Consider the following 23,338-nt stretch of genomic DNA (forward strand, 5'->3'; position numbering starts at 1 on the left):
TAGGCCAGAATGTTTACATTTATTGTTTATAAAAAGGCTAATGATGATGAAAATAAACTTCAAAATGTTGCATCTAGACGGCAAGCATATTCAGATCAAATTTAGCCAAGGCTATGCCAAAAAACTTTCCATATCTTTATCACGAGTACAAAATTGTATAAAATTAGACAAAGTCGAACTTTTTGTTTCCTCTAACTAATTGCAGCCATTGCGGTTAGGATACTCAAAACACCTAAAATAGACCAGACACTGAGGTCAAGGTTATGTCAAATCATAGACATATATAATTTTTAGTCAGGAGGTTTTTTTATCCTCCGGAAACCGAAACCGAACCCATAATGCCGAAGTAGGCCACATTGGTTGCAAAATTCGGCTTGGAAATTTTAAATTTGTAAAATTGGGTTGCATCCTTTATGCCTTTATTTAAAATCTATATGGCATAGAGATTTTACTATTCGAGAATCCGAAATCCAGATGAGAAGATAACCTAAAAAATTATTTATTTATTAAAATATGTTCTAATAGATGACGTATCGGGATGATGTATAGATATACAATATACTATACTATTAGTTAGTAAAAAATGACCGGTTAACAGGGTTAAATCCCACAGAACTCAAATGTCAAACTATTATAACTTGTTCTAGTTAATCCGTCTAGGACTTTGAATGGAGAATTACAACCACTTCGTTTGAAAACTGTGACTAACAGAGGGAACGGAACATTATATGGTTGATATGTCAGAGCTTGGACCTTATCCATTGCAGCAACATAAACGTATCTTCAACATTTTGAATTGAAACCCCACTATGAGCCTGAGGTTCTTCTAGAAACCATATTCTTTGAACCTTTCTGTCTGCGGTCTTTCCATTCATTTTCCCCCTCAAGGATAATGTTTTATTTACTTCTTTTTTTTGACAGCTATGGTTTTGTATAGGATAACTGGCTCTTTGTAGCTTAGTATGAGTTTATGAATTAATACCTTTATCCACAAGCTTATAACAGGGCTACATGATAATGAAAATTTAAATATGGGCCAATTTATATATAATTTTGGTACGAAGCCTATATTTCACATAGATTATGCACAAATTATTTTCGAAGTCAACCTCAGAGTATGAGTTGTTTTAATAAATTGGATTGAAAAATTGAAGTCTTTGAAAAATTGATGATCGAAGTTCTGTTTCATATCAGGTCCAAAGATGTAATAATTTTTATATTGTTGTAATTTTTAGTTTCATTGAGCGGAAATCATATGGCCAGCCAAAAAAAAAAAGTTCGTTGGTAAACAAGAAAACTGCTGTTATTCATTTCATTCAATGGGTAAACATTTTAAAGTAAAATTTGTACATGTATTGCGGTTACATCGCATCGTGTGTTGTAAATACAATTACATACCTTGGTTATTTTACCCTAAAAAAAGGACATGACTTATTGCAATGAGTAGACACACCCACACACTGAAAATCTTCATTTTATCACTCGAATGTTTAAATGTAACCTGAAAAAGTGATGTGATTTGTCCATCTATAATTCATGCCATTGCCTGAGAATCACGTCACAAAGTGGTGACTGAGTGTTTCACCCCCAGTGAGAAAAATGGTTAATTTTTACAATTCTCCTTACATTATCTAACATATGGAATGGAATTTTCGAAAATCTTCCATCCTCCCTATATCCACTGAACATTATGTTGTGCTACAGAAGTTTTCTTCCCAAAACCTGATTATGAGGTAATTTGTTTTTTAAAGTTTAATGTGGCCAACAACAAAAATCAGAAAATAAAACGTGTATGTTTGCTGTAAAATCGTTAACAGCAGAAAAATCTAACTTGATTCTGGGGTCATTATAAAGTTTTCAATTTAATTTTTGTTTTGGGTTAGCAAAAAAACAGCTGTACACATGTGCTACAGTAGAATTTAGATAAAGTGGAAAGGTATCTGTTCGGCCGGGCAGAAATTTTTTTGCCCTCCACCATATGATGTTCATTGAAAATGCAATAAATCGATTAGTCCTTCATATAACTCTTTGTCAAAACAGGTACAGATATAGGTAACTATATCAAAATATTCTGCAAAGATACTTTCATCCCTCAAACAGCCCGAAATGCAAAATTCAAAGCCCTTTAGTGGAACAATGTGTTAAAGTCGTTAAAAAACATATCAGAAACACATTTGAATAGTGAATTATGTGTGGTCTAAACTTATCAGACCTTTATATTTATACTAAGTATAGATTCGGATATATAGGTTCATTATACCTGTTACCTACCCCACAAAAGTCGGGATTAGTGTATACTACATTCGATATGTCGTATGGACACATTTTTTTGTTATTTTCACATGAAGATTTTAATTTTGACTGCTATAGGTCCGAATTAAAAAATAAAATTTTTGATCACTATACTGATGTGTTCTATATAAGAACAATTTGATTCCCTCTCTATTATTTTCATATTACGAATGATTAAATTTTTCCCTATATTGGGACTCTACTGTATTTGGTATATTTGTGTGTGTACGTGTTGTGGTGAAAAGAAACATATGTTGTTGTGGGAGAAATGAAATTAACCTTCACAATTCTAATGATTTTAAAAAACTTCACTCCTCAACACCAACGAATGGGTTAAGGATCACGGGATATGTAATGATGTAATTCACCGCACCACCCATAGCATCCGGAATAATTTAATGCAAACAACTTTCATTCCATATTAAAATCATTTATGTAAAGTTTCACCAGAAAAGCATTAACAATAACATAATCACAGGAAACATTTCCGACTCCACTTCACAGCCAGTTGCATTCCCATATGAATGTGTTTTAGCTTGTAAACTATACATTTTAAAAATTACAACAAAAACCTACAAGTCATAGTAGGTTTTTGTTGTTGTTAATTTTGTAAATTCAGACGGAAATTAACACAAATTGTTGTTATGTTTATGATGATTTTATTTGTGAATTGTTTCCTACATGTTGTGGTTGCGTCTGATGAAAAAGAGAGAATAATGTTTAGAATTCGAAATGAAGGATATTATGTAGGTTCTAGATTTATGAAAACAATAAGAAGATTTTTTATACCCTTCACCACACTGTGGTACAGGGTATAATGTCTTTATGCATATGTTTGTAACAGGCAAAAGGGAACGAGATAGACCCATGGTTCCATGGAGAATATGCATAGAATCACGTTTTAAGTCGATTTATGCATGTCCGTCCGTCCGTCCGTCCGTCTGTCCGTCTGTTTGTCTGTCCATGTATTTTTGCGAGCAAAGTACAGGTCGCATTTATGATCCGATATGGATGAAAATTGGCACAGTTCATTTGTTTGGCCCAAGGACGAACCCTATTGAAATTGGGAAAAATCGGTTCAGATTTAGATATAGCTCCCATATATATTTTCGCCCGATTTATGGAAACGGTCCCTATATATCTTTCGATTTGCACGAAATGTAGTACAGGCTAATCAATTAGGCCTAGAATGATATCTGCCAAGTTTCGTGAAAATCGGTCCAGATTTAGATATAGCTCCCATATATAGTTTCGTCCGATTTCATGTAAATGGTGCCCCAAAGTGCCTATATATCTTTAGATTTGCACGAAATTCTGCATAACGTACTGAATTAAGCCTTCGAGAAAATCGGCCCCGATTTAGATATAGCTCCCATATATAGTTTCGTCCGATTTTATGTAAATGGTGCCCCAAAGTCCCTATATATCTTTCGATTTGCACGAAATTTGGTACAGCCTAATCATTTGGGTCTAGAATGATGTCTGGCAAGTTTCGTGAAAATCGGTCCAGATTTAGATATAGCTCCCATATATAGTTTCGTCCGATTTCATGTAAATGGTGCCCCAAAGTCCCTATATATCTTTCGATTTGCCCGAAATTGTGCATAACGTACTGAATTAAGCTTAGAGTGATGTCTGCCAAGTTTCGAGAAAATCGGCCCCGATTTAGATATAGCTCCCATATATAGTTTCGTCCGATTTTATATAAATGGTGCCCCAAAGTCCCTATATATCTTTCGATTTGCACGAAATTTGGTACAGCCAGCCGTGAAAATCGGTCCAGATTTAGATATAGCTCCCATATATAGTTTCGTCCGATTTCATGTAAATGGTGCCCCAAAGTCCCTATATATCTTTCGATTTCCACGAAATTGTGCATAACGTACTGAATTGAGCCTAAAATGATATCTGCCAAGTTTCATGAAAATCGGTCCTGATTTAGATATAGCTCCCATATATAGTTTCGACCGATTTAATGTAAATGGTGCCCCAAAGTCCCTATATATCTTTCGATTTGCACGAAATTTGGTACAGCCTAATCATTTGGGTCTAGAATGATGTCTGGCAAGTTTCGTGAAAATCGGTCCAGATTTAGATATAGCTCCCATATATAGTTTCGTCCGATTTCATGTAAATGGTGCACCAAAGTCCACATATATCTTTCGATTTGCACGAAATTTGGCGTACTGAATTTAGTACAGAATGATGTGTGCCAAGTTTTTGTGAAAATCGGTTGACATTTAGATAGAGCTTCCATATATTATAGATTGATTTTAAGAAATTGACGCACCAAGGGACCAATATATGGCTGATAGGAACAAAACTTACTGAAATTAGTGTAACCTAACCTGTGATTAGTTTCGTTGAAATCGGTTCATATTTGGATAACTTCCATATATATTTTCACCCGATTTTAAGTAAATTGGGCATCAAATTCCTCATGTTAGTCAGATTGGCATCAAATTTTGCACAACGTACAAAATTGAGCATAGAATTACGTAGTTGCGTTTTCTAGAAGTACAGACATAGCCCAACGGATGACCTATTGATATTTTTTTGAAGTCGATTTACATACTTTTGTCCCATTGTAACAAACGAATGACATGTTTATGGATAGATCTAAGTCGATTCACATTTAGATAAATATCACATATTTTATTTCATCCAATTTAATGTTATTAGCCCTGTTTAATATACTCATAGTGGTGAAGGGTATCATATAGTCGGCCCCGTTCGACTTTACTACTTTCCTTACTGGTTTTAAATTGCCCACGGCATTTGGACGAACACCATCATCACCAAAAAAGGTAAACCCCAACATCAATTGTATATGACACATTTGACAATTGCATACAACAAAGTCACATCTAACATTTCGAAATTGTTCTAACATTGATATTCATGTTTTTTTAATCTTAGTGGGTGTTTGAAAGCATCATTCGATTAATGTTGCAACAACAATATTACCGCTCTCAATTGTGAAACAACCATCACTTTATGATCCACAACAATAACATTAATGTCGATACCACCAAGTTAACAACAACAACAAAAACATCAACATTAAGTGCGAGTACAACATATCACAAAACCACAATAAAAGTGTCCTGACTGCAATCGAGTATCCTTTTTAATGGTGACAGCTTTTATGGGTGCACTAAAAGTGCACCACACAAACAATCACCATCAAAAACGTCATTCGATAAACCGACACTCCACCCCCCCCCCCCCCTACACCATTTCAAAATACATTTCAATTATTGTCGTAGAGTTGAAAGGGTTTAATGGACATCTTTATGATCTGAAGACATGGTAGGGTAACGATATAAAGGTTTGTGATTTTACTACTTTGATTTAGGCTCTATTGGAGTTTGATGCATCTGATTGATGGGATGGTAGAAATGCAACAATGTTGTACGTTGAGGAAATTACGTTTTTTCTTGTTTATCAGAAAAAGAATGGGCGAATAAGAGTTTGAAACCCCTTCAAAAATATTTTTTATTTTATTTATTTATTTTTTTTTTAGGAATACACGACTATGTACCTTAAAAAATATTTCTTAGACCCCCGTTTGAAATATCTTTCCAAAAATATTTTTTTAAAAAGTTACTTTCTGAGTCGATTTATGCATGTCCGTCCGTCCGTTCGTCCATGTTAAATTGTAAACAAATGACAGGTCGCATTTATAATTCGAATTGGATGAAATTTGGCACAGCTCATTTATTTGGCCCAAAGACGAACCCTATTGAAATTGGGAAAAATCGGTTCAGATTTATATATAGCTCCTATATATATTTTCGTCCCATTTAAGGTAAATGGTGTACCAAAGCCCCTATATATCTCTCGATTTGCATGAAATTTGGCGCAGCGTACTGAAATAAGTCTAGAAAGATGTGTATTACATTTCGTAAAAATCGGTTCAGATTTAGATATAGCTCCCATATATATCTTCGTCCGATTTTAGGTAATTAGTCCACTAAAGTCCCTGATATCTTTTGATTTGCACGAAATTCGGCATAGCGTACTGAACTAAGACTAAAATGATGTGTGTTAAGTTTCATGAAAATCGGTTCAGATTTAGATATAGCTCCCATGTATAGTTTCCCCCGATGTTAGGTAAATGGTGCACCAAAGTCCCTATATATCTTTCGATTTGCACGAATTTTGGTATAGAGTACTGATTTGCCGCTATAATAATGTGTGTCAAGTTTCGTAAAAATTGGTTCAGATTTAGATATAGCTCTCATATATATCTTCGTCCGATTTTAGGTAAATAATCCACTAAAGTCCCTGGAAATCTTTTGATTTGCACGAATTTTGGCATAGCGTACTGAACTAAGTCTAGAATGATGTGTACTAGGTATCGAGAAAATCTGTTCAGATTTTGATATAGTTATATATATTTTCGTCCGATTTTATGTAATTGGTGCACCTAAGTCCCTATATATGTTTAGATTTGCACGAATTTTGGTATAGAGTACTGAATTGCGGCTATAATAATGTGCGCTATGTTTAATGAAAATCTGTCCAGATTTAGATATAGCTCCAATATATAGTTTCGCCCGATATTAGGTAAATGGTTCACCAAAGTTCCTGCAAATCTTTTCATTTGCACGAATTTTGGCATAGCGTGCTGAATTAAGTCTAGAATGATGTGTGCAAAGTTTCGTGAAAATCGGTTCAGATTTATATATAGCTCCCATATATATCTTCGTCCGATTTAAGGTAAATTGTGTACCAAAGCCTTATATAGCTTTTGATTTGCACGAAATTTGTCAGAGCGTAATGAATAAAGTCTAGAATGACTTGTGCTAAGTTTCGTGAACATCATTTCAGATTTCGATACAGCTCCCATATATATTTTCGTCCGAATTTATGTAATCGCTATATGTCTTTCGATTTGCACGAATTTTAGTATAGGGTACTGAATTAAGTATAGATTGATGTTTCTAACCTTCGTGAACAGATCCATAGCTACAAATTAGTCTCTGGCAAGTTTCCCTGAAATCGGTTCAGATATAGATATATAACAAAAACGCGACGTCTGTTAGGATACATATGTAGAATATACTCAAAGTGATGCAGGGTATCGTATAGTCGGCCCAGACCGACTTAACTATTTTCTATACTGGTTTGTGTTTTAATCTGTTTTAATCCCTGATTTAAAATTGCGTCAAGGTTTTTTAAAAAAATATTTTCGTTAAAAATCAACCACTAAAAAATCCGTAAGAAATATTATTTTAAAAAATCCACGCCTATATAGAACTTAAAAAAATTGTTTAGAGTCCTCACCCAAAGAATCAGTAAAAACAATTTTTGAAAGTTTTTTTTTAATCCACGCCTATACAAAACCCTTTTTAAAGTTTCAACTTTAAAAAAACTTCAAAAAATATGTTTTTATTTTTTTTTATAAATCCACGCCAATGCAGAACTTAAAAAATATTTTTTTTTAAGTTTCAACATTCAAAAAACATCAAAAAATATTTTTTTATTTTGTTTTTTTTTTAAGTCTAGGCGTGGATTTACATAACTTCAAAAATTTTTTATTTTGTTTTTTTTTAGACCAAGCCAATACAGAACTTAAAAAAATATTTTTATAAAATTTAAACTTAAAAACAAAAACTTCAAAAAATATTTTTTTTATTTTGTTTTTAAATCTAGGCGTGGATTTACAGAACTTAAAAAAATTCTTTTTAAATCCACGCCTTAAGAATCCTTCAAAAAATATTTTTTAAAAAATCCACGCCCAAATCTTTTTTCAAAAATACTTTTTTTAAAGATCTCCGCATTCCGAGTCTCAGTCTTTAAACATATTTTTGGTAATCCTTATAAACAAACACATCTCCTTCCAGAGTAATTTTATCGTCTTTGGCATTTTGACAGGCTGATACAGGCCACAATGAACACATATACACAGAACGAGTCTGACAATTCAAACACGCACATATACAATCAATGTGGAATCCCTTTGTAAAATGGGTGCATTTTCTGTCTTCAGTTGACATGTTAATGTCCTTTAGAACAAACGAAGGCAGACGATAGCTTGCCAGTCATTCTTGTACATCGGCACTCGAAAAAGTCGTTAACAATTTATGGTTCTCTATTTGTTTGATACAAAAGTTGGGCATACTTGCATACACATATTTACATAGCCTTGTCAATAAAAAGCCAAAAGAATTTTTTTAAGCTCAAAATAAAATTATAGTTACTGGCTTAAATGAAAGCATTGAGAACAGAGTGGTAAATGCATCCTTTACCAACAAATGGTTACATATACAACAAGAAGACCTTGTTGTTTATGTTTTTTTTTTTTTTTTTTTTTTTTTTTTTTGTGGGGACAATAACATCACAAATACATTCGCAACATGAGAAGACAACAACGATTCAATTTTGACATTTAGTACAATTAGGTATCTTTTTTTGCACATGTCCTTGATATGCCCCATATTAAAAGGGGGACGGCCAGTAAAATTGAAGGCTTTATTTCAAATAAAGACAAACAATGACCTAGCTCTAAAATTACACACACACACTTGCACACAAATTGCAAATAACATATTTTTGTAATTTGTTGGTTTTTTCTTTCTTTCTGAAAATTCTTTTGTATTGTTGTAGTAACAACAAGAATGCCTCTCGTAACTATTATCCCTGTTATCATTATTACATGGAAATCTTACAATACTATTAACACATGCAATTATAAATATATGTATAAATGTGTGTGCGTGTGTGTAGATGAAAGGATAAAATCTCTTTGGCAATTATGTATAGTGTGTATTTGTATTGTTTGATACTAATTATAAAAGTCTATTTGCATTTTTGTTTTCTGGTTATGAAAAATGGATATTGAGATTACTAGAGGAGTGGGAGAGGTTGAAATTTTATTAAAGATAAGGATGAGTTTAAAATTGTTGAATCTCTTATTAAATGTTTTTTAACATTTTGGAATAGAGCAATTAGAAAATCGTATGCATTTTTTCCAATGGAAAAGCGCTTTTACGACAAGACTTTGTTTTCTTCTATGAGAAAATCGATCAGAAAAGGTAATATCCTTCTATTGTATATACTTTATGGGTCTCCGACGAATACTATAAAGAATTTTAAACTGAATTACAAATTAAATATACGTCCACTATTTGATTGAAGGGATAAAAATACTTATCTGTCCAGCATATTGCTCTTCCTATAAGAATAAGTTTTGGAAACCAAAGTACTTCTTATTGAAAGTTTACCAGGTGCTTTTATAGGAAAACTTCTAGAAAGAAGACCACCAATATGACTGCTTCTGTTTATCTTCCAATAAGAGAACATGTTTGTATTCCAATAAGAAAAATCTAGTTGTCTTCCCTTAAAGACTCTCATACAATAAGAACGCATATTGGTATTCTTATTTGGCACCTTATAAGATTACCAATTAGAATTCCTATACAATTTTATAAGAAATCCTATTGGTCTTCTTATAAGGGGACCTTATAAACAAATTATTGAAATTCCTAAAATTTTTCATATTGAACTTACTATAAGAATATATATTTGCAATTTTCTATTATGGCCTATTTGTAATGTTTTTAGGAAAACCAATGTGTTCGTATTGAAAGTCCAACAGGTCATTAATAGGAAAACTTATTGATCTTCCAATAAGAAATTCTATTGATCTTCCAATAAGCAAATCTTTTAATCTTCTTATAAGGACGCCTATTTGGTTTCTCATATTGGCATTCCTCTTTGGGATCTTATAAGACTACCAATTAGATTTCTATACGAAAGTCTATTAGCAACTTGTAAGAAATCCTTCTAATAAAGGGGTCCATCAATTGGGCTTCTCATGAAAAAAATATTGAACTTCCTACAATAATTCCTATTGGATTTACTTTGTGATGGTTTGGTCTGCCGATATTTTGATCTTCATATAAAAATATATATTCGTAATTTTCTACTAAGACCTATTGCTAATTTTATAGGAAAAATAATACGAATTCTTATTCAAGGACCAACAGGACATTTTATAGGAAAATCTATTGCTCTTCCAATAAGAAAATCTATTGGTCTTCCAATATGTGAATCTATTAGTCTTCCAATAACCAAATATATTTGTCTTCTTATAAGGTCTCCTATTTGGTCTCCCGTATGGGTATTCCTTTTGCGCTTCTTATAAGATTACCAATTAGAATTCCTATGAAAATTTTCTATTAAGACCTATTGATAATTTTATAGGAAAACGGATGCGTGTTCTGATTGAAAATCCTTTATAAAAAAGTCATTTTGTAGGAAAACTATTGGTCTTCAAAAAAAAACCTTTTGGACTTCCAAAAAGAAAATCTATTAGTTTTCAAATAAGCAAATCTATTTTTCTTCTTATAAAGACTCATATTTGGTCTCCCGTGTTGGTATTACTTTTGCGCATCTTATATGATTGACAATTAGAATTCCTAAACAAAGACCTAATATCCACCTTGCAAGAAATCGTATTGGCCTTCTAACAAGGGTACCTATACGTTGGATTTCTTATAAAAATTTTAAACTTCCTGCAATAATTCCTATTGGACTTACTATAAGATAAAATTCCGTTATATAGATCTTCATATAAGAATATCATTTGGTTATTTTCAGACCTATTGATCATTTTATAGGAAAACCAATACGGATTTCCATTGAGAACATCTATTGGTTTTTCAATAAAAAAAATCTATTGACCTTTGAATATCCAAATTTATTGGTTTTCCAATAAGCAAATGTATTTGTCTTATTATAAGTACTCCTATTTGGTCTCCCATATTGGTATTCCTATTGGGCATCTTATAAGAAATTCAATTAGAATTCCTATACGAAGACCTATAGCCATTTTGTAAGAAACCCTTTTGGTATTCTAATATGAAGACCTATCAATCGGACTTAAAATTATTGAACTTCCTACAATAATTCCTATTAGAATAATTATAACATGAGAAAGACCAATATACTATAAGAATATATATATATATATATATATATTTGTCTTCGTAAATTAAGGCATCATTGGTTTTCCAAATAATCTTCTTATAAGAATACTTATTGGCATTCCTGTTAGAAGTTCTATTAGCCCTCCTTTTTGATGCACCGTTCCTATAAGAGGATTTATAATGATCTTAAAAGATTTATATTCCTACAATTATACTTATTGGACTACGTATATCTATTGGTCTACTAGGTGTAGACTTATTGGAACTATAGGACTTCCTATAACCATTATTATTAAATTTATATTTATAAACTTATATGACGACCTGCTGGTTATCCTATTAGATTATCTGGGTCTTCTTAGTAGATGACCTCTTTTTTAAGAAAAAGTATTGCATCTATTGTTTATCCTATAAGAGCATTTATTAGACTTACTATAGAATAAACTATTGGTATTTTTAATAGTCTTCTATTTGCATTCCTGTTAGAATACCTATTAGTCTTCCTTCATGAGGAACCATTCCTATAAGAAGTCTTATTAGAGATCTTAATATATGGTATATTCCTACAGGAATACTTATTGGACTACGTATATCTCTTGATCTACTTATAAGTAGACTTATTAAACCTCTTGGATTCCTATGAACATTCTTCTTTTGTATGAAGACCTGCTGGTTTTCCTATAAGTGTTTATGGGTCTTCTTAGTAGATGACCTATTATTTTAAGAAAACTTATTGTACCTATTGGTTATCCTGTAAGAGTGTCTATTAGACTTACTATAGAATAATATATTGGCTTTTTTATTGGCATTCCTGTTAGAAGATTAATTTGTCTTCCTTCATGAAGAACCATTCCTATAAGAAGTCTTATTAGAGACCTGAATATATGGTCTATTCCTACAAGAATAGTTATTGGAATACGTAAATCTACTTTATAAGTAGATTTATTAGACCTATTGGAGTACCTATAAAATTCCTATTGGATTTTGTATAAAGAAATCATATTCGCTGTTTTCCTATAAGAATATCTGGGTCTTCTTATTAAATTACTTATTATTTTATGAAAACTTATTCCACCACGTTATTCTGTAAGAGCGTCTATTATACTTACTATAGAATAGCCACATTCCTAGCATATAATGTTATTCTAAAAGGAGACCATTTGGTCTATTTAACGACTTATTGGCATTCCTTCTTATAAGGAGACTTATTACTGGAATTTTTGACAATAGAAGTGGAAAACCACTTAGAACTAAATTTATGTTGTCAAGAAACACCAACTATGGCAACCCCTTTTGCCATAATGTGTATACCTTTAAGATTGTTCCTGGTTCCTGTAATTGGTGTTGATTTCTGCCACAAGAAAATGAAATTATGACTATTATAAATTTTGTAGAATCTTTTGTTGTTGTTGTAACAAAAGTCATAACACGGAAGTTGTGCCAGACTAAAGGACAAAAATAAATGGGTGCTCCAGCATCTCTGATGACTTTGTAGGAAATCTGAGTTTTTGTTTAAGTTTGGTGTTATGTCTTATTGTTTTTGTTTTCCGTTTTTTGGGCAAAAATGTTGACATGTTTAACTGACAATGACAGCTTACAGAAATGTAGACTGAAAAGGGGGTGCACACCCGCACACTCACACCAAAGGAAGGCGACTTTAAAATCTGTTGAAACATTACTGTCCTCATAAAAGCAGGGAGGAAAGTAAAGGGTTGAGGTAGAGGTCCTGGCAGACAAACAAACATTGGTTGGAAGCCGGCAACAGTAACAATGTCAGCTAGCAGCAATGCTGGCAGGACAACAATGATATTTACCAAGTGGCCAGGAAATACTGATGATGATCAAAATGTTGACGAAAATGTGTCTTCGTCTTCTTCTTTTCATCATAATGCTGATGATGAAAAGCTGCTGACTGCACTATCTCCAAACAATTATACATAAAGCATTGCATATTCTTCTTGAGGCAGATGTCAGTGGTAGGGGAGAGGAAGTGGGGGTTGGTAGTTAGTAGTCCTGCTTTGTTTACCACAACATAGTCAATGGTAGACATTTATTTGCCAAAGGATGTTAGTGATATGTAGCAATGGCAACAACAACAACAACAGACAGGACAATGACATTGATGAAATGATTATCCTGGTTTGGGGACAGTCGGAGGAGAAGAAGAGTAAAATACTTATCACGATTATTTCCATCTCAATACCAAAAATGGAGATGCGTTGTAGTAGGATAGCAGACATGTGAGGGAACATAAGCTCGTTGTTAATGATATGAAAACCTGGAAGAAGTTCGAAGTTTTGAAATGTCAGAACAACTGTTGATAAAGTTGTAATATAATTTTGTATCCAATTTTTTAAACCATTATCCCCTTTATATTCCAAATTTTATCTCAATGAAGGCCCATTTCGTTTTTATACCCAACACAACTATGTTGTCAGGGTATTATAGCTTTGTGCAGCCCCAAAAGTTTGTAACGCCGCGAAATATTGGTCCTAGACCCACCTTTAAGTATACCGAACATCATATCTCGACTAGCTGAGTCGATCAAGACATGTGTGTCCGTCCGTCCGTCTGTCCATTATAATTTGTAAACACGATACAGGCCACAGTTATGGACCAACCTTCACGAAATTTTGCATGTAAGATGGGTTCTGATCAATGAAGACCCCTATTGTTTTTGGTAAAGATCGGTTAATATTTAGGGGATGAAATGGACCAAATACTAAATTTTTGTCGGTTTTTCTGGTCGCTCCAGAGGCCGCAGTTATGGTCCGAACATCGTGAAATTTTACATGGAGAAGGGGATCGGGCCTAAGAATAAGCATGCCTGTTTTGATAATGATCGGCCAATATTTAGCCGGTCAAATGGACCCTGACTTTTGTGTGAAAAATTACAAAATTTTTATTCTGGGGCGTATATACTTGCTCCTGAAGGACATATACTCGAGTTGTTGACCTTGAAATTAATACCAATTATATGGTTATATGTACTCTGATGTGGGAGTTATCCGTAATTAGGTAAAGGTGACTATGTGCATAGTATTACTATTACTCCATTAGAGGACGGAAATGTCGCGCTGATCGCTTTGAAATTGTACATGAACTTCCGATTATGGTCAAGGACGACGCCTGTAGTTTTCGGTGAAGTTGAGAGTTCATTCAGGGGTAGCAATGAACCAAAAACTTTAATTTTGTCAGATTTTCTAGTCGCTCTAGAGGCAATTATTGCATGCAGAACATTACATAATTTACAAGGTGAAGGGGATCTGATCAAATATTTAGAGCGGCTGTTTAGATGATGATCGGTCAATTTTCCGAGGGTCAAATCAACCAAAACCTAAAGTGACCAATTTTTTTATTTTATGGCGTAAAAATTCACTTCAAAAAATATATTTTGGAAAATATGCAAAACTTAGAAAGTGGAGTTGTTGATCTATAATCGGTAAAAAGGGTCAAAATATCACGAAATATTGCCCAGGCTTAGAATATAGAACCGCAGAAAGGTTTTCTGATTTTCGTGGTAGTTTTGTAGGGTATCATATGGTCGGCCCCGTCCGACTATACTGCTCCGCTTACTGTTTTTTTTTTTTTTTTTTTTTTTGTTATATGAATATTTTCACCCCAATGTCAATTTATATTAACATGGCAACAAAAAACAAATATTACAAACCTTATCCACTTTATGCCCTTTAGCCCCCCATTGGCATAAATCAAAAAATTCTCGACCACAACTATCCGCCAAAAATAAAAATATAAAACGTATATATTATTTTTATGTCAAAACTAAACTCAAAAGTTCGCTTCAACAACAAATTTTTGTCATCTACGACCCAAAAAAAACTATTTTTTCGACAAACTTCAAACAAAGCTTTGGATGTTATTCAAACAACAACAACAACGACGACAACAATATTAACAAATAGTTACCAACATATTGTCACACACACACACATTTTATTACATTCATACATACTCATACATGTCGACAATTGCCCTGTGTCTTTATCAACTCGTAGTGATATCTGAAATGGACATCAAAAATCAAACAAACACACAAACCATTGCAGTGTAACTTCACCACCACCTCCCCCTCCCTATTTATGCAATTCCACTTTTGTTACAAACAAACTCAAACCAATTGCAATTGGAAAATGGGAAATTCTAAAGCCCAGAAAAAAACACATAAACTATCACCATAACAACTATTAGGTCAAATACTTTGTGAACTGAAAGCGAATAACTATTTTTTTGTGTAAAATTCCCGCCCAAAAAAATTATGGCTATATACGAGAATGCCAACAACAAAAATATAAAAAAAAACATACAAACATATGTGGAAAGTTTGGCATTTATTGTTTTCAATATTTTAGGGAATATCGAGGACAAAAATTGGCTTTGGTTTATATCACTTGGATTGAAGACACATAGGAAAAGACCTTTGCATATCCTGCTTGGGCTTGTTAAAAATAGATACTTTTAAAATTGTCTATCCAAAACAAAAATAAGGAAGTTCTACAAATACTTCCATTTAACGAAGTCACCAATAGTTATTTTCTATAAAAAAAAATATATATGAAACATCTATGAGAGCTTTAGCTCGTTTATAACCAGTGATCGGAGCAGTATAGTCGGACGGGGCCGACCACACAACTTCCATGAAAATCTAACTTTTTGTGGTTCCATATTCTGAGCATGGACCAAAATTTGGGATATTTGAACTCTCTGGACCGACTAGAGGTCAGCAATTATTACTAATATTCACCTTGGGTTGTGCTGTAAAGTTCGGCTTATAATTGTGGCCTATAGATCGACTCGAAAAACTACAAAAAAAAATTAAGTTTTCCGTCCACTTCATCCCAATATTATTATCTGATCATCACCATCCTCATGAAAATTTCAAAGCTATCAGCGTTATATTTCCGCCCTCTAGTGTGGTAATGGATTACTAAATAATATATGAACACGTAAGCACTTGTAAATATGTAAGTGTATCTCCCACATCCGAGTGCATACGACAATATAATTGGTATCAACTTCTTGGGTCTATATCCTTCAGGGGTAAATATATACGCTATAGAATACCAATTTTGTAATTTTTCACACAAAAGTCAGGGTCCATTTAACAGATCTTCATCAAAACAGGCATGCTTATTCTTTGGCCCGACCCCCTTCACCATGTAAAAATTCTATTTAAAGGTCAACCACTCCTCAACTTCTCGGGTCTATGTCCTTATCAAAACAGGCATGCTTATTCTTTGCCCGATCCCCTTCTCCGTACAAAAATTCGCGGTGTTTGGGTCATAATTGCGGCCTCTGGAGCGACCTGAAAACCCGAGAAAAATAAAGTGTTTGATCCATTTTATCCCCTAAATATTAACCAATATTTTCCAAAAACAATAGGGGTCTTCATTGGCCAGAACCCATCGTACATTCAAATTTTCGTGAAGATTGGTCCATAACTGTGGCCTGTATCGTGTTTACAAGTTATAATGGACAGACGGACGGACGGACACATATGTCTAGATCGACTCAGCTAGTCGAGATATGACGATCGGTATACTTAAAGGTAGACCCACCTTTAGACCCACCAATATTTTGCGGCGTTACAAACTTTTGGGGCTGCACAAAGCTATAATACCCTAACAACATAGTTGTGTAGGGTATAAATGTACCTCTATAATTCATTAGAGTGTCTTCTGCATTCAGAAGTCCCTGCTGGAAACTTCACGGAAATTTTCTATTATAAACGCGTTTCAAAAAGTTCATAAAACATACCGTGAGGACTTCGACCTGCTGAAAATATTTTCATTGCATTTAATCTGTGGGAGGACTTCAAAGACAACCCCACCACTAATGGATCTTTCCATGGTCTATATTAATGGAATAATGTCTTAATCGAATATCTTCGTCTTCTATGTATAGGCGGTCTTTTATCTAAAAAAATACATTCATAAGGACTTCTTTTAACATAGATCCTAACATAGATCACAATAAAAATTTTCTAATAGACATTCAAAGTTTAGAATCGCTACGTATTTCAAAAGGGTTTCTGACAAGGACCCTTGTTAAAAATTTTTCTGAAGGTAGTGTTGGTGGTTATTCTAAAATTTATTTTTATATAGGCCTTCTAAATCGTATACTATAACTCCAGAAGTTATTCTATTTATAAACGCATTTCATATGTTCATATATCTAATTAATATATCCATATCAAGAAGAGTAATTTTGCCTGTAGTAGTTTTACCGTTTAAAGAATGTCTCCGGAAGTTATTCGATCTACAGCATGATATATGCGGCAGTACTCCAAGGAGCCTCTAGATCTCGCCAGCTGTTATATCTGCAAAAAAAAATCTCAATAGTCTACATCTCCATCTACAATCTGTAGAATACCACCAGAATATACAGAAAATCTTCAGAGGTCATTCATTTTATTTATAGACCTCAATATATGTTATCGGCAAAACAAAAACTCAAGAGAGCCTTCTAGAGGTCATCATGTTCAGATAATCTTCTATGTGTAGAAAGTCTCTGGGGTCTAGACCTCCAGAAGGTGTATTATCCATTTATCTACAGCAGAATTCCCTATCCGTAGGAAATCTCCAGACTATATATTATTTATATACCTCAAGGTCGTTGAAGAACTCCACAAAACCTTCTGAATGTCTTCATTTCAAAATAATCATATATCTATAGGAGATCTCTGAGTTCTCCACATCAAATCCGGATAATCTACAGAAGGTCTTCTACCTACAAAGGCTATTCATTTTATTTATATACCGGAAGGTCTGCTATCTGCTACTGCTGAAAGCCTTCTAGAGGTCTTCATATTCAGATCATCTTCCATCTGTGAGGAAAATCATAGACATAATATCCGTAGAATATTATCAGAAGGTATTTAATCTGTAGCAGATCAGATGGTCCTAGTTTATTTGACTGATAATCCATCCGTACAACATTTCCGGACAATCTATAGAAGGTCTTCTATATACAAGTGTATTTACCTCAATTTGCTATCATAACAAGAACTCTAGAGACTTGTAGATGTCGTTATCTCCAGATCACCTATCTGTAGAATATTCTAAAATAGCCCTCTATCTGGAGAAGACCAACTTATCTTCTATTACAGTGGTGACATTTGGAAAATATATTCACAAAAGTAATTCGGGAGGTCTTCTGTATAAAATCTCTGGGCCTTGGACCTAAAGCTCAATATATATGCATAATACCAACATAATATTTTTTATCTGCAGCAGATCAACCTTAAATGGCCTTCCATCCATAGAAAATATCGATACCAACTACATAAGGTCTTGAAAAATCAATGTTTAACGTTTAGAATCCTGACTTTAAAATCCACGTTTATCATTTTGAAAACATGCCCTTTTAAAGCGTCCATTTAAAAGGGCATGTTTTCATACCCTATGGTATCGAAGGTCTATCAGGAATCCTTTACTTTTTTATATTATTTTGATATTTTATTTTTTTAATTAAAATGCATTTTTTATTAATTATATATTTTTTAATTTTTTTTCAGCAACTACCAACAAATCCAACATTTGGGCTATGCCGGTCATGAAATCGCCACCCAAAGTATTTCACAACAGCAAGGTTTGCAGGATAAGGGTTATGAGGAATGGGTTGGTGAAATGATCGGTATGCGTGAAATTTTGCGTAACTTCGCCAATGTATCGGTTAATGAAGTTGTTGGTATGCGTGCACCATTCTTGAAGCCAGGACGTAATACACAATATAAGGTGAGTTGGAATTTTTTTGCGCAAGCATGAATATATTTTTTTTTTTTTTTTTTTTTTTTAAGGGAGAGAGATATTGAAAATGTATTTTTTAAGGACATTTATTCCAGGAAATCTTAATATTCCGGTAAATTATTTTTTAATTTTCTTTCAATATTTCTTGACATCGGTTTTCATATTACTGCATCGTTTTCTTAATTTTTCCTTTTTTTCCTACATCCTTTTCTGATGAAATTATCACTTTACCCGCCCGCCAATGTCCGGCATATTAATAAACACTTAAGAAACTCCTCAGTTTTTTCAATATTTTCGGCTTTCTTTAAAATCCCGTTTTCCTTCGCTGACAAGCCGATAATAAGAAGCATTTATTTACAGCTCTTTCATTTGTAATTCCAATTTTACATGCTCTCAACCGCAAACTGAAGGACTCAGAAGAAAACTGTTGGCAGCAACAACAACAACAACAAACAATTCGCAAATAAAAATAAAAAGTCCAATGACATCGTCAGATAGTTGTTAACAGAACGCCGATTGCAGCGATTCACAGCTGTTCGGTTGGTTTTTTTTTTAACGTGAAATGAAGATTTTTTTCTACAGTGGTGGGAAAAATTGAAAGGACAAAAAATCGTGAAAAATTCTTCTTTAAAAAATCCACGCTGAAAAATCCACACCTCTTTTGAGGCTCTGATTATACTTTTGAAAAATTCTTCTTAAAAAATTCACGCTTCATATGAGGCTCTATTTGGGTGATTATACTTTTGAAAAATTCTTCTTTAAAAATTCACGCCTTGTTTTGGTCCTTTGAAAAATTTTTCTTTAAAAAATCCACGCCTTGTGTTGGTCCTTTGAAAAATTCTTCTTTAAAAAATCCACGCCTTGTGTTGGTCCTTTGAAAAATTCTTCTTTAAAAAATCCACGATTATTTGGTGAATGGGTCCTTGAACATGTCTGTATCCCTATTTTCGTCCCCTACTGTACTTATACAACCCCTCGTATACATATTTACATATGAATTATAATATGTCCTTTTCATTGAAAATTGAAATGAAATATTCTCTTGGAGAGCATATCTGAGATTGCTGGGCAAGGACATATCACTGTTCGGAAAAGTTTGTCACATCCTCATCATCAATGGCAATAATTAAAAATACATTAAACGCCATAATAAAGGAGGGTAATGACAAAACACAAAAATTAAAGAAGGCGAGGAAGAAGAAGGAAAATCGTTAAAACTGTTACTGACGGCTGTGGTAACAGCAGCCTTAACAAGGTTATCATCGAAGTGACTTTTCATAGGTTTTAAGCGTGAGGAAAAGAGGGAGGATAGTGTCGGATTTTTAAGTATTTAAAATTTTTCTTGAAGTGGGAAATGTTATATCCTCTGAGAATCCTCTCCTTAAGAGATCTTTTTTGTTCCTTCTTCATTTTTTAAATTAATTCTTATTCTTCTTTCCAGGTCTTGGAAGACTTCGGCTACATCTATGACAGCTCCATCACTGTTCCCCCAGTACCTGTTCCCGTTTGGCCCTACACTTTGGACTACAAAATCTCACATGAATGTAAGAGTGGTACCTGCCCATCCAAGACCTTCCCTGGCGTTTGGGAAGTCCCATTGAACACCCATTATGTTGAAGGTTATGAAGGTGGTCACTGCCCATTCTTGGATCAATGTGTCCTCCATAACTTGGATGAAAATGAAGTATTCGAATGGTTGCAAGAAGATTTCTCACGTTACTATGAACAGAATAAGGCTCCCTATATGATGCCCGTGCACACCAATTGGTTCCAGACTAAACCTTTGGAAAATGGCTTGCATAAATTCTTGGATTGGGCTTTGGAACTGTGAGTATTGATTTTTTTAAGATTTAAAAGTTCGCAATTAAATTTCCTTGGAAAGTAAAGAGAACCACACCACACAAATCCCCTTGGAAAACAAATCCGCAAAATAAGCGGTGTAAATGACGACTGACCACCAATGTAGTTTAAAATAAAAAAACAACGAAGCAAAAAAGGACGTTTACAACAACAACGACAGCAGCATCACAACAAAACCCTTTGCACGTTTTAATGAGAAAAGTTTAATTTAGTTAAATATCCAAGTTGTTGGTTTTTTTCTAATTTCGTTCGTATGGTCCAGTTAACCACCTGCAAAACGGTTGGAAAATAAGGAAGAACCGAATAGAAAAAATATATTATAGGAAAATTACGAGGATGGAAGCAAATAAAATATTCCTTACAAAATCCAGGCCTCTTTTGGAGGCTGTGAAAAATATTTTTTAAAAAATCCAAGCCTCTTTGGCGACCTCGAAAATTTTTCTTTAAAAAATCCAGGCCTCTTTTGGAGGCCGTGACAAATATTCTTTAAAAAATTCTGGCCTTTTTGGAGACCTCGAAAAATATTCTTTAAAAATCCTGGCCTCTTTGGAGACATCGAAAAATATCCTGGCCTCTTTGAAGACCTCGAAAAATATTCTTAAAAAAATTCTGGCCTCTTTGGAGACCTAGAAAAATATCCTGACCTCTTTGAAGACCTCGAAAAATATTCTTAAAAAAATCCTGGACTCTTTGGAGACCTCGAAAAATATCCTGACCTCTTTGAAGACCTCGAAAAATATTCTTTAAAAAATCCAGGCCTATTTGAAGACCTCGAAAAATATTCTTTAAAAAACCAGGCCTTTTTGAAGACCTCAAAAAATATTCTTTAAAAAATCCACGCCTCTTTTGGAGACTCTGAAAAATATTCTTTAAAAAATCCAGGCCTTTTTGAAGACCTCGAAAAATATTCTTTAAAATATCCAGGCCTTTTTGAAGACCTCGAAAAATATTCTTTAAAAAATCCACGCCTCTTGGTGGTCCTCGAAAAATATTCTTTAAAAAATCCACGCCTCTTGGTGGTCCTCGAAAAATATTCTTTAAAAAATCCACGCCTCTTGGTGGTCCTCGAAAAATATTCTTTAAAAAATCCACGCCTCTTTTGGAGGCTGTGAAAAATATTCTTTAAAAAATCCAGGCCTTTTTGAAGGCCTCGAAAAATATTCTTTAAAAAATCCAGGCCTTTTTGAAGACCTCGAAAAAAATATTCTTTAAAAAATCCATGCCTCTTTTGGAGGCTGCGAAAAATATTCTTTAAAAAATCCACGCCTCTTTGGAGGCTGTGAAAAATATTCCCATGCTTCCTTATCCTCTACCTCGTTACCTATTTAAGTAGTTAGGACAGAGATATTTTTTTTAGTTGCACATCTCCAGAACGGGCAGACAAAATCCTCCCCTATGTTTATATATGGGATGTGGCAACCAAAAGCCGCCATGTCAAACAAAAAATGTTTTGTTTCCCCAACAAAGTTCCGTAATGAAGTTATGCTTTCCCAGTCAGATTATATCAATGCCTAAGCCAAGGTGGAACTTGAGGTTAGATGGAATGGAATATGGAATATAAAGGATATGGAGGTCGACGATATAGCCATAACTTTTTTTGTAGTGAATAGATTAAAAATAGATAGGTGGTGGTATATGGAAATATGGCTCATATTTTCGTATTTCTCATATTTCGGATAACTTTCTAAAGCGAACTTTTTAATTTTTCAATAAAACGAAGTTGGGCAATTTCAAGACCCCTTTCTTAATATCATATTATAGTTAATAATCATTTGTCTCTCTCTCTCCCTTGCAGTCCCGACGTCTATGTTGTCACCATCTCTCAAATGTTGCAATGGATGACCGATCCCAAGGAGACCCGCAATGTAAATCAAATCGATTCCTGGAAATGTGATAAGAATGTGGCTGTCGCTTCCAAGCCCTGCAACATTTGGAATACCTGTGCCCTACCCTTCAAGATTCCCGAACAAAATATCACCGATACCCGTTATATGGAAACCTGTCGCGAATGCCCCAATGTCTATCCATGGTTGGGTGATGCTGGCGGTACTGGTATTCAGGGACGTGATAGTTACATTTTCTCAGGACCCGTTCAAGACGCCGATGGCGAAGATGTAGATGAATAAATTGTGACGAGCAGGAGCAGATGATGGAGAAGGTGTCCTTTGGTTAACTCAATCGAAAAAAAATTAGTTAATCCCTATTTCCGGAAGATTGAGTTTGAGAATGTGCCAGACCATCTGAAAACAGCCCTCTTTTTGAGTCATATTTTTCGTTTTGTTAAAAATGTTTTTTTTATTATTTTTTATAATTTTTGTTCAATCTTATTTCTTTCAAAAAAAATACTCTGTGACTTTCTTTTTGAAAATTTACTTAAATTCAAATACAACAACAAATAGTTTTTAAGTAATTAAAGAAATGTGTCAACTTTATTAGCCAATAAGTTATCGATAATAAAGTTTAATTTTTTATAAAAGCTAT

General features: G+C 33.7%; 1 protein-coding gene across 1 annotated transcript in view; it reads left to right on the forward strand.

The window, feature by feature from the left end:
* Positions 1 to 22,987, forward strand: part of LOC133329455 (chitin deacetylase 1) — a 38,989-nt gene extending 16,002 nt beyond the window's left edge. The window contains exons 3-5 of the mRNA XM_061537927.1: positions 18,766 to 18,985; positions 20,439 to 20,824; positions 22,653 to 22,987. Coding sequence (XP_061393911.1) covers positions 18,766 to 18,985; positions 20,439 to 20,824; positions 22,653 to 22,983 — 937 coding nt within the window. The 3' untranslated portion in view covers positions 22,984 to 22,987. The remainder of the gene's footprint in view (positions 1 to 18,765; positions 18,986 to 20,438; positions 20,825 to 22,652) is intronic.
* The last annotated feature ends 351 nt before the right edge of the window (positions 22,988 to 23,338 follow it).

The sequence above is a fragment of the Musca vetustissima genome, unplaced genomic scaffold (genome assembly GCF_032173495.1).
Source record: "Musca vetustissima isolate MV318-11 ecotype Yass unplaced genomic scaffold, APGP_CSIRO_Mvet_v1 utg10141, whole genome shotgun sequence".
NCBI classification, from domain to species: Eukaryota; Metazoa; Arthropoda; class Insecta; order Diptera; family Muscidae; genus Musca; species Musca vetustissima.